Source organism: Salmo salar, chromosome ssa09 (genome assembly GCF_905237065.1).
Source record: "Salmo salar chromosome ssa09, Ssal_v3.1, whole genome shotgun sequence".
Taxonomy (NCBI): Eukaryota; Metazoa; Chordata; class Actinopteri; order Salmoniformes; family Salmonidae; genus Salmo; species Salmo salar.
In genome coordinates, this window is record NC_059450.1 from 18,189,706 (window position 1) to 18,202,407 (window position 12,702).

Here is a 12,702-nt window from a genome sequence, read left to right on the forward strand (position 1 = left end):
TTGAACAGACTTTGAGGTAGTTATGCTACGTTCAAAATAACTGGGAACTCGGAAAAATACATGGTCAAATAATGACGTCGATGATCTCCAGGTCGGAAAGTCAGAGCTCTACAAAGAGCCCCGAATTCCGATTTGGATGATCGTTGAAGTCTATTTTCCCCAGTCGGAGCTCGTTTTTTTCAGAGTTCCCAGTTGTTTTGAACTCGGGATTTGCTCGACTAATTTTCAAAACGCCGCTTTGCCCAAGTGTGTTCTGATCCAACCCATCAGTTTCTGGGTTCAATCAGAACGGTTAGAATGAGTTTTAGAAATAGTCTGGGAGGTAGCCTACTCGGATCCATACTCATTGCTGAGAAGAAGCTAACGTCCGTGGGCGTGGCTTGCTGTTTGGCAGCAGCAAGGAGTTTGGGTAGCCAGGCGAATTTTCTTTGGCTAGTAAGTAGTCTACAATGTGGTAACATTAAGTACACTTTAAGGGCCTACTAGACCAGCCAGAATTCAGCGTGAACTGATTATGGCAAAATGGTATGAACTTTGAACTCTCTTTAAGGGCCTTATCCAATGTGCTCCTCTCTCAAGTGAAAATGGTGCTGTTTTGGTGTAGGCCTACATGCTTGTGAGTGCACATTTATTTATGGCCCTAATAAATAAATACTTTAATTTAAACTAAAAAATATATTACCATTTAATGTGGCATGAACACAACCAATCATGATATTGTCTTTTGATTGTCAAACAAATCACTTCAAAAAGTGGGAATGTTCATCCACTCTAAAATAAATCCAGCATCCAAACTGGCACCATTTGATTAATGGAAATGGACATCCGTTAAAAGCAAAACGCCAAAAAGTGTGCCATTACTTAGGCCTACATTAATTGATGCGTCTTGCTGACAAATTTAAAAAAAAAAATAATTTTTATTGGAGCCTGAAAAATCGGGACACCTAAAATGGGTCTGAAACTGTGCAGGGAAAAACGGGATGGGCACACTAACACACGTCAAATTAATAAACTAGGCTACAATGTGTATTAACATCAACTTCAAATAGGCCTACCGGTAGCCAGTGATGTGTAAAAAAATAAAATAGGTGGGTAAACTCTGCCGGTGGCGGTGAAAAAAATGTATGCTCCATATACTTTCAATGCATTTTTTTTTGGGGGGGGGGGGTAAACAGCATTTACCCTACGCTAGGCCTACACCACTGCGAGTAGCCTACCGTCTCAGCCAAAGCAATTTTAAACACATGAACACAGGCAAAATAGGTATCCTACATTCAATACATGATGTGTTGAATCAAAACATGTTTTACAACCTAGTTCATGAGTTGTCCATAATTCATGGGTTAATGCTTGGAGTCTTCACAGATCGTTTGACATAAAATACTACCTTTCTTTCCTTACATTAAGGACGACATTTATGACAATGTTATTTGTCATTATTAAGCCTTTAACAGTTGAATTAGAACATTGACGTTAAACCCTGTACGAATTATGGATCTCGGAAAATGCACTGTAAGTGTTATTTATTTTTATTTTGAACCTTTATTTAACTAGGCAAGTCAGTTAAGAACAAATTCTTATTTACAATGGCGGCCTACCAAAAGGCAAAAGGCCTCCTGCGGGAGCTGTGATTAACATAAACATTTTTTTTAAAATAGGACAAAACATACATCAGACAAGAGAGACACCACAACACTACATAAAGAGAGACCTATGTTGTTGTCTTAGCATGGTAGCAACACAACATGACAACAACATGGTAGTGTCGTGACGTTGCCCTGTTGTATGAGGTTTATGACCCCCATAAATACCTTTCCCCCTTTTCTCTCCACTCTACAGAATGGACTCTTGGAAAGCCCTTTGTTAACATAGAGTTAACATATGCTAACTTCAAAAGGTTGGGGAAAGGTACAATATTTTTATAATCCAACCAGTTGAAAGTGTCTGTTGGTACTTAAAGAATATGATGTCAGATCAGTTGGTGTCTGGGACATTATATCTGATGATAGGACCCATCTATCGAAGTGCAGCTCAGTGTAAATATATATCTTGCATTTTCCTTTTCGGAATGGGCGGCTACTAGAATGCATAAGATTCTGTATTTACATTAGCATAGCTCCTCAAGGTCCGATAGAGACCTAATTCCCTTTGTCCCTCAGTCTTCCCGCTCTTTCTTTCAAACCTAACCCCCTTTCTTTGTGTAACTAGCTGTCATATCGGTTTCGCCTGCTAGGGACTTTTTCTTTTATGACATGATTAGTAATGGATGTATGATCCATCCTGTGTAGATGTGATTATTTAGGTATTTCATAAATAATTAAGCCAATTTTTGTATTGCTATTCAACTTGTTAGCCAGGGTTCGTGAAGATAACCAAGAATTTTACGACATTCAGATGAGACTGAATAAGTTGACGATTAATATAAGTGGACTGCAATTGATATAAAAGATCTTCAGATCTTTAAGAGTTTATTCGGGAGACAGCACCTCTATAAACACTCTTCTGTGGTGCCCCAGGTTATTAACGAGTTAATTGTTTAATGGTTTAATTAAATCACGTAATCAATCAAACGTTAGGTAATTGATTTGAAAATAGCCTGTAATATAATTTAATCAGTCAGAGGCACGACAGTAGCAACACAACATGGCAGCAGCCCAACATGGTAGCAGCACAAAACATGGTACAAACATGATTGGGCACAGACAACAGCACAAAGGGCAAGAAGGTAGAGACAACATTACATCACATGAAGCAGCCATAACTGCTAGTAAGATTGTCCATGATTGAGTCTTTGAATGAAGAGATGGAGATAAATGTCCATTTTGAGTGTTTGTTGCAGCTCGTTTCAGTTGCTAGCTGCGAACTGAAAAGAGGAGCGACCCAGGGATGTGTGCGCTTTGGAGACCTTTAACAGAATGTGACTGGTAGAACAGGTGTTGTATGTGGAGGATGAGGGCTGCAGAATATTTCTCAGATGGGGGGAGAGGCCTAACAGGGTTTTATAAATAAGCATCAACCAGTGGGTCTTGCGACGGGTATACAGAGATGACCAGTTTACAGAGGAGTATAGAGTGCAGTGATGTGTCCTATAAGGAGCATTGGTGGCAAATCTGATGTCTGAATGGTAAAGAACACCAAGCCGCTCGAGAGCACCCTTACCTGCCAATCTATAAATTATGTCACTGTAATCTAGCATGGTAGGATGGTCGTCTGAATCAGGGTTAGTTTGGAAGCTGGGGTGAAAGAGGAGCAATTACGATAGAGGAAACCAAGTCTAGATTTAACCTTAGCCTGCAGCTTTTATATGTGCTGAGAGAAGGACAGTGTACCGTCTAGCCATACTCCCAAGTACTTGTATGAGGTGACTACTTCAAGCTCTAAAGCCTCAGAGGTAGTAATCACACTTGTGGGAAGAGGGGCAGTCTTCTTACCAAACCACATGACCTTTGTTTTGGAGGTGTTCAGAACAAGGTTAAGGGCAGAGAAAGCTTGTTGGACACTAAGAAAGCTTTGTTGTAGAGCGTTTAACACAAAATCCGGGGAGGGGCCAGCTGAGTATAAGACTGTATCATCTGCATATAAGTGGATGAGAGAGCTTCCTACTGCCTGAGCTATGTTGTTGATGAGAAGAGCGTGTGGCCTAGGATCGTACCTTGGTGACAGGCAGTGGCTGAGACAACAGATGTTCTGACTTTATACACAGCACTCTGAGAGAGGTAGTTAGCAAACCAAGCCAAAGACCCCTCAGAGACACCAATACTGATTAGCCGGCACCACAAGAATGGAATGGTCTGCCGTATCAAAAGCTTTGGCCAAGTCAATAAAAATAGCAGCACAACATTGCTTAGAATCAAGGGCAATGGTGACATCATTGAAGACCTTTAAAAAGTTCAGAGATAGGCTTGGCGATGATAGGGGCAGCAACCTTAAAGAAGAAAGGGTCTAAACCATCTGACCCGTAATGTTTTTTTGTGGTCAGACTCAGTGACCGCCTGCAGGGAGAAACTTTGTAGTGGGGCAGGGGCAAAAGAGGGAGGAGCATCAAGGCTAGTCGCATTAGAAGGGGGGTGGGCGATGAAGAAATGTTGGATGTAACTATGCTTGTGTAAAATGTAATTATGTTTCACTGTGTAAACAGTTCTCATGGGCACACAAATCATGTATCATCGAATACTTCTAACCGAAAGTCAACTATAGGCCTGCTGTCATTAAGGTATTGTTGTTGCTGTCTAGCTGTAGGCTAGTTGTCTAGTTATGTTGTCGACCATCATCAAGCGATCTAGGAAAGAAAAGGCCCTTCTCCCCCGATTGCTCAGTTTGGCCGGGCGGACAGCTCTAGGAAGAGTCTTGGTGGTTCAAAACTTCTTCCATTTAAGAATGATGGAGGCCACTGTGTTCCTGGGGACCTTCAATGCTGCACACATGTTTTGGTACCCTTACCCAGATCTGTGCCTTGACACAATCCTGTCTTAGAGCTCTACGGATAATGCCTTCGACCTCATGACTTGGTTTTTGCTCTGACATGCACTGTCAACTGTGGGAACTCATATAGACAGGTGTGTGCCTTTTCTAAATCATGTCCAATCAATTGAATTTACCACAGGTGGACTCCAATCAAGTTGTAGATACATCTCAAGTATGATCAATGGAAACAGGATGCACCTGAGCTCAATTTCGAGTCTCATAGCAAAGGGTCTGAATTGTTATGTAAATAAGCTATTTCTGTTTTTTCTTTTTAATACGTTTGCAAAAATCATTAAAAACCTGTTTGGGGTTTTTCATGATGGGGTATTGTGTGTAGATTTAAGAAATGTTTGAATAAGGCTGTAATGTAACAAAATGTGGAAAAAGTGAAGGGGTCTGAATACTTTCTGAACGCACTGTATATCTGATATAGCTAGCTAGTTTTTGTTCTAGTGCAATGTCCATTAAATGTTACAGCCACAACATCATGATCATGCATCTGCAGACCAGCAAGGAGGAGAAATGCCTGCTTTGGGTGAGATAGCTAGAACAACATCAACTAGTTAGCTACAGTATCAGATAGACATTTTCTAGGAAAAGCATGGACAGAGCTAGCAGGAAAATTAAGTTTTGATTTACAGATGAAGATTCACCAGCAAAATATTATTGGATTTGTTCACATATCAAGGTCCATGTTTGCAAGTGTAGTTGCATTTATTCTCAAAATAAGTTACATATTTGCAAATATTTTTGCAACTACTAAACTAATTATACAGACACAACTCATATTTTACATGTGCAAATCATACTTTACATGCTTGTACACTTAACATTATTTTACCTTCATAATCATGTCTGAATTTAGACATTCCATGTAATGTAAGAGGTAACGATGAGTTGAACTCCACTTAATTATTGTTTTGTGGCACATTCTTTATTTTCTTTTGCGTGTTCCATATTTCTTTAGCCAGCCACAGAGTCGGGGGCAAAATGTACTGTTCATTTATTGAGGACCAACAGCTTGTGTTGAATAGTTTATGAAAGGGGTTGAACTGACTGAATAAAGTCAATCTCCTACACCCCTTTGCCATTCATAAACTAATCAAACAACATAGTTATATGTCCATGGTATTGCATCAGGACACGTAAGCTCAAGGTCTTCTTTGTATTTTCCTAGGATTCAAAGCCCACGTCGAGACTTGCAAGTGACCGCTAAAGTGACTCGTCAGTGCAGCCTGGTGATGGGTTGTTCGCAAACGAACAGCTCTTTTTGAACGGATCGCATCGGTGAGAGAGCCGTTCATTTGGCTCTCTAATTTGCATACTGGTAGGCTACTACTGCTTTTTGGCTATTATCTGCATTCGATGAAGATGTTGAATCCTCACTGCAGGAACAATAGGTAATGAAGAGGGCCCAAAATATGATAAATAGATTGAAGGTTATAAAAGCTTATGTTATAATACTTCTAAGATATTATTAAGATGCAATTTCCTGCAATTCTATATTGTTTCTCAACCGGGAATAGATGTTTTCTTCTTTCTTCAAAACAGTTACCACCTTACCTCAAAGTCCCACCCACAGTGATTTATTGACCGATCTTAAACCCTACCAACTCTGACTCACAAATATCCTGCCCCCTTCCCTGACAATCCCACCTACAGTGATTAATTGAGAGGCCAAACTGTTAGAGATAATTCACTCAAATAACAAAATGACACATTGGTTTCCTTAGCTTAAGTGTCCACAGCAGCGGAGCCAAATACATAATTTGAAGAACAATCATCATTGTGGCAATTCATATCTTTCAGAAAAACTGTAAATATGAATTGAATCGCAAGAGAAGACCGGTTTAAAGTTAAAGGTTCTCTTACTTAGAAAATAGTCGTGATCATCTAGGCCTAGGCAATATCCAAAATTCACAGTCCGGAACTTCCTGGCTGACTACTTTTTCTATTTGGCTGGCTACTCGATGTACTGTGCTGTGCTCTACTGTACTGTGCTGTCCAAACTTGTGAAACATAGACATCTATGATTGGTTCAGATTTGGTCCAGTCCGGAACGAATCTAAACCAATCATAGATTTCTATGTTTGGGCCAAATCGAGGCCGGTCTAGACCAGACGTTGGTGGACTTTGAAATCAAGGCTGGACCAGACCAAATCTGATCCAATTATAGACGTCTGTGTTTGGTCTGTGGACGTTGAAATCAATGCCAGAGCCAACATGGACATCGGTGTCGGACGGTGCTCACTGGGAATACACATTTCCCAAAAAGGACACAATAGGAAAATTATTATTATTCATGACCTGAGTGAAAACCCATTCTGTTCTGATCCACAGCTGCATGCTGGAGAGCCAAAATAACCCTGGTGGCTCTGTTTGTCACCCCCAGAACTGATTGCGCCCTCCGGTTCTCCCTCAGCGCCTTCCAGTTTACCTCTAACCCAGACACACCGGTGAGCACGGGAGACTTATAATCTATCATTGAATTTCAATCACTCTCTGTTGCATCTATGCAATAAACAGTGTTTTTTATTGTAAAGAATAAAGCAAATTGCAGCCTTTGACCAATAAAATAATTGACATGAATTAGTCAATTTCTTGTATCAAAGGTAATCTCCTCTTGGTCTTCCTTCACTGCATGTGACATCAGAGGACCCCGGTCCCATGCACAACTCATGCACCTACCGAGCGAACAGGTACGCTGACGTAAGGTAAATGTTGCACTCTGGGAAATGTACAGTCTGCCCTTTACATCTGTACATACCTTTCATGCACTAACATTTGCCTTTTCTTACTAGCACTGACTTTGGCGATGGCTGCTGTATTGAGGGACGTTTTACTTACTATGACTGTGAGATGTGGTTGTCATACCTATAAACCCACAGATGAATGCACTAACTGTAAGTCGCTCTGGATGAGTGTCTGCTAAATGATGAAAATGTAAATGTAAGTCTCTGACTCCCCTTCTGTATGTGGAGATCTCTCATGGAAGAGGATTCCATATGTGACTGCTGTGACTCTGTCACGTGTGCTCCCTCCGACCTCTAGGTCACCAGGCTGCTCGTTAGGGCACACACCTGTCACCAGCGTTTCGCGCATAATGACACTCACCTGGACTCCATCACCTCCTTGATTACCTGCCCTTTATATGTCACTCCCTTTGGTTTCTTCCCGTCGTCATTGTTGCTGTTTCATGTCGGTGCACTGTTTGTTTTTCTTGTTGTATTCGTTTATTTATTAAATGTATTCACTCCCTGAACTTGCTTCCCGACTCTAAGCGTACATCGTTACAGACTCCAAATGTGTGACGTCCAAACCCAAAAGAGCTATGATGTATGGTGAGTGACTGTCAACCTAACAACCCATAATCACACTACCTCTGTTTGGTTTGGGTAAATAGCACTGACATCTCCCTTGTGCTCAAATAGGCCATGGGACTAAGTGATTTGTAGGGAGTAGTGATGATAAGACCTCCAGTGGTGATCACACTTCTAACCCTGTTTATTTCCATATCCTTTAGGGTTTGCCAGCATTGGGCTTCTGCTGCTCTCAGATCAACTATCCACACCAAAGGGTGATTTCCTACCAGTCAGTCTCTCACTGGTCAATGATGATGATGAAGATGTTGTCTGGTTTGGTACAAAATGGATGGGAAGATGGATGAGTTTGACAACCCAGAGGATATACTGGAACCTTTGATGTGGAGAAGTATCGTGATTAGGAAGAGCAGCGCTACACTCTTCCACGGAAAAGGAACAACATTTAGAGGAGGATGAAGCCGTGCCCTTAGAGGGTGAGGAGTCAGACGTGGTTCAGATGGTATTTAGAAAGGGGGTACATATGAGCGGACACATGGGTCAGGTATGAGGGATTCAGAGTTGATAAGGGGAGAAGGTCAGGGTTTAGAGCTGAGGAGGGGGCAGAGTTTATAGAGAGAGGGAGGGATCAGTGTTGATAGAGGAGGAGGGCTCTAGTGGGAGGGAATGAAGAGTCCTCATCCCTGGGATCAGGGATGGGGAAGAAGTCTGTATCACAGGAAGAGGTGCTTTCACAGTCCATGAAGGAATAGGGATTTTGGGTGGGCGAGGAGCAGCTACTGGATAAGGGGAAGGAAGGAAGGGAGGAGTCTGTGGGGAGATCTTGGGTGATTATGCGTGGCCTGCGTGGCCAAACACGACTCCAACACCATCATTAAGTTTGCTGACGACACAACAGTAGTAGGCCTGATCACCGGCAACGATGAGACCCTTATAGGGAGGAGGTCAGAGAACTGGGAGTGTGGTGCCAGGACAACAACCTCTCCCTCAATGTGAGCAAGACAAAGGAGCTTATCATGGACTACAGGAAAAGGCGGGCTGAACAGGCCCCCATTAACATCGATGGGGCTGTAGTGGTCGGGTCCAAACGAAATATCATGGTCCAAACACACCAAGACAGTCGTGAAGAGGGCACAACAGACTGAAAAGATTTGGCATGGGTCCCCATATACTCAAAAAGTTCTACAGCTGCACCATCAAGAGCATCCTGACCAGTTGCATCACTGCCTGGTATTGCAACTGCTCGGAATCTGACCGTAAGGCGCTACAGAGGGTAGTGCGTACAGCCCAGTACATCACTGGGGCCAAGCTTCCTGATATCCATGACCTGTATAATAGGCGCTATAAGAGGAAAGCTCATAAAATTGTCGGAGACTCCAGTCACCCAAGTCATAGACTGTTTTCTCTGCTACCACACGGCAAGCGGTACTGGAGCTCCAAGTCTAGGACCAAAAGGCTCCTTAACAGCTTCTACCCCCAAGCCATAAGACTGCTGAACAGTTAATCAAATGGCCACCGGACTATTTACATTGCCCCCCCCCCATTTGTTTTGTACACTGCTGCTATTCGCTGTTTATTATCTATGCATAGTCACTTCACCCCTACCTACGTGTACAAATTACCTCGACTAACCTGTACCCCCGCACATTGACTCGGTACCTCCTGTATACAGCCTCGTTATTGTTCTTTTATTGTTACTTTCGATTATTTTTTACTTTAGTTTATTTGGTAAATATTTTCTTAACTCTTCTTGAACTGTACTGTCGGTTAAGGGCTTGTAAGAAAGCATTTCACGGTAAGGTCTACACTTGTTGCATTCCGTGCATGTGACAAATAACGTTCAATTTGATTATGATGAACTGGTAGAGACTGGGATTGTCGGTGGAATAGACTTGCCCGGGTTTGGCGTTTCAAGTGGCGTTAGGGTCAGTGAGAGACCATACAGTGGTTCATTCAACACCCTAGACGTCTATACCACTGTACACCTAACTCATTTGAAGTAAAAACAAAATTGAAATAAAGTCAATACAACTCCTGTTAAATTTTTAAGACAAATGGATATGGTTAGGCCATTTCCCTGATAAATAATACTTTCTGAACTAACATCTATGAAGGAAGCAAACAGTTATTTCCTTGTCCTTGGAATGTTGATAAGGTAACTGCCTCTTTACAATCATCAATAGATACCATTATTTTCCCAGTCAGACAATTGGCCTCAATATTTGCTTGTACACCCCTATGACTAGCTTAATGAGTGTTAAAGTGTAACATTGTTTCAACCACAACACTTATGATGGGATAACAAACCACGTGTAGATAAGTGGTCTCCACAATATCCCCACTAAGTGCTTCATAAGTGCCATAATAGAATGACTATGTGTGTACTATACAGGTACAGTAGGCTATGCATAACCGTTGTCACATTCCATTAACATGACATGAAGAGACAGTTGGTCTGGAATGTGTGTGAGTCATACAGGTGCTCCCGAGTGGCGCAGCGGTCTAAGGCACTGCATCTGAGTGCTAGAGGCATCACTACAGACCCTTGTTCAATTCCAGGCTGTATCACAACTGGCTGTGATTGGGAGTCCCATAGGGTGGCGCACAATTGGCCCAGCGTCGTCCGGGTTAGGGTTTGGCCGAGGTAGGCCGTCATTGTAAAGAAGAATTTGTTCTTAACTGACTTGCTTAGTTAAATAAAGGTTAAGTAAAATACAATCACTGTACCTTTTAACTGGATATATTGTACATCTATTGTACATTCACTATAAGAATTCAGATTTAACTGAGACGCAGCTAGTCAATGATGCACTTAATCCATACGTTTAAATAAATCTGTATTATTCAGCTTTTTGTCTCTTTCTCTGAAAAAATTAATTGGCAAACATTTCTGTGTTTTTAGAAGAAACTAAGTAGCGCCCACATTTACATGGTAAACTATAAAGTACTATGGCAGTAACTCCTTGGAAAGATACTACGGGCTGTATTGCAAACACTGGCAAGAATCATATTGACGCCATAGATCCATTCATTATATATTCCTAAATGTCTTGTCTTTTTCTCCGTTATAAAGTACATTTAAAAAGGCATTTGTGATGACTGATGATCCTGATGGTGTTTGGTAGACAGATGATGGTTTCTGTGATGGCCATGGCACATTTTTCTCAGTGCTGGCATTAATAGTACAAACAACAGCAGTACAAATGTCACTATAGGAACAAGAATTGTCCATCTCTTCTTGTTGTCTCCAGAAATTCTGCCGTTTTCCACTGACGACCTCTCATTTGCTGTGAAGAGAAATTTAGGACATTGTGATTACACTGCATGTCTAAACAACTGAACTCTATTTCTCTCTCTTGCTCGCTTGCGCTCTCTCTCCTCTCTCTCTCTCGTTCAGTAAAGAGGCAATGTCAAGTTTTTTTCAAATCCAGGATATTGTCTATGTACCTGAGTGAAGTGTGATCTCTCTCCTGATCTCCTGTCCCAGGTCCTTGTTCTTTAAGACGAAGGTGATGGTCTCGTTGACTTGTCCCTGTAGATTTAGTGTACTGAACACAGTGTATAGTCCCTGTGTGTCCTCTGAGATGTTTGTGACTGTGTTATTGGTGACATCATCACCGCTGTCATCCAGCCAATGCACTGAGGGTCGCGGGTACCCTCCCTGTGAGGTCAAGAGTAGCTCCACATCTCTTGGAGATGCTGTGAACTTCAGGTGTGGCTCAGGGTAGTATGCTGAAATAAGAGGCAATGGACACAGTTTAATGGCATGAAAGAATATACAAGTATCTCAGTAAGCATGATACAGTACATCACAAGGAACCCTAATTAGTGTGTAAATTACTCATTTTCTAGTACATCAGTAATTTCTCAGTCCACAAAGCAGAAAACCATGTTTAATATGATATCACACCTGCTAATTTCAGGGCAAAGGTTTTCGTCTCACTGCCCAGCAGTGTGCTCACGGAACAGGTATAGTCTCCTTTGTCCCCCAGGTTGGTACGGTCCAGCCTGAGAGAGGCATTACCCCTCTCCATCTCAGAGTGGTACAGGCTGGTTCTGTTAGTATAGTGACTGCTCTGTCTGTCCAGTTGGTCCTGTCCGTGGTAGAAGCTGTGTATCACCTCCAGGCCTCTCTGCCATGTTATCACACTGTTGTCCAGGTCCCAGGCCTTTCCCACAGGGAAGCTGCAGTCTAGGACCACATACTGCCCCACGATGGCAAGTTGAGGCTCACGAGGAACACTGATCTCAAATTCAACTATAGACAGAGGGACACAGACAATCTTACTACCCCATCTAAGAGATGGCATGATTACAGTGACCCTTTCTATTAGATACATTACTCATTACATTAAAGTATTAAAGTAGTTAGTCACCATTGACCGTAAAAGAAGGTGTACCATGGAAGTGTCTTACCAGAATAGGATGCCTTGATAATGAGGAGAGAAACAAAACATCTTTGAGCGACCCAGGATTTCCAGCTCATGACAGAGTTCACAGTATTTAACCAGTATTTGTCAAATTCAATGAATCGGCAGCAGTCCAGCCACTGGTGTCTTACAAAGTGACTTGAAGAATGAATGAACTACTGATCTACGCCATCTACTGTACTCTTCTACTTTTTCTCACACCTTGGCTACACCCTCTAATAGGTTCCATGACGCCCCATTCCATTCCTTAAAAGGTAGTGTTTCCTGTATGACTTCTCTTTTCAGTTATTGTTGTAAATCAATATCCAACCCCATTATATTTTGATCATAAAAAAGAATTTAGTTTATAGCCCCCAACAGAGACACATCCAATATTGTAAACACATTTAAGAATTCTCTTTTGTGCAGACATACAGTTGAAGTCGGAAGTTTACATACACTTAGGTTGGAGTCATTAAAACTCATTTTTCAACCACTCCACAAATTTC

The 12,702-nt window shown here is 41.9% G+C and overlaps 1 protein-coding gene across 1 annotated transcript; it reads right to left on the bottom strand.

Moving 5' to 3' along the window:
* Window positions 1–10,605: 10,605 nt before the first annotated feature.
* Window positions 10,606–12,362, bottom strand: cd276 (CD276 molecule). The gene is given in 4 exon segments (NM_001140791.1): window positions 10,606–11,071; window positions 11,232–11,516; window positions 11,695–12,042; window positions 12,201–12,362. Coding segments are annotated over 4 exon segments (912 nt in total). The 5' UTR covers window positions 12,271–12,362; the 3' UTR covers window positions 10,606–10,862.
* Between the last annotated feature and the right edge of the window lie 340 nt (window positions 12,363–12,702).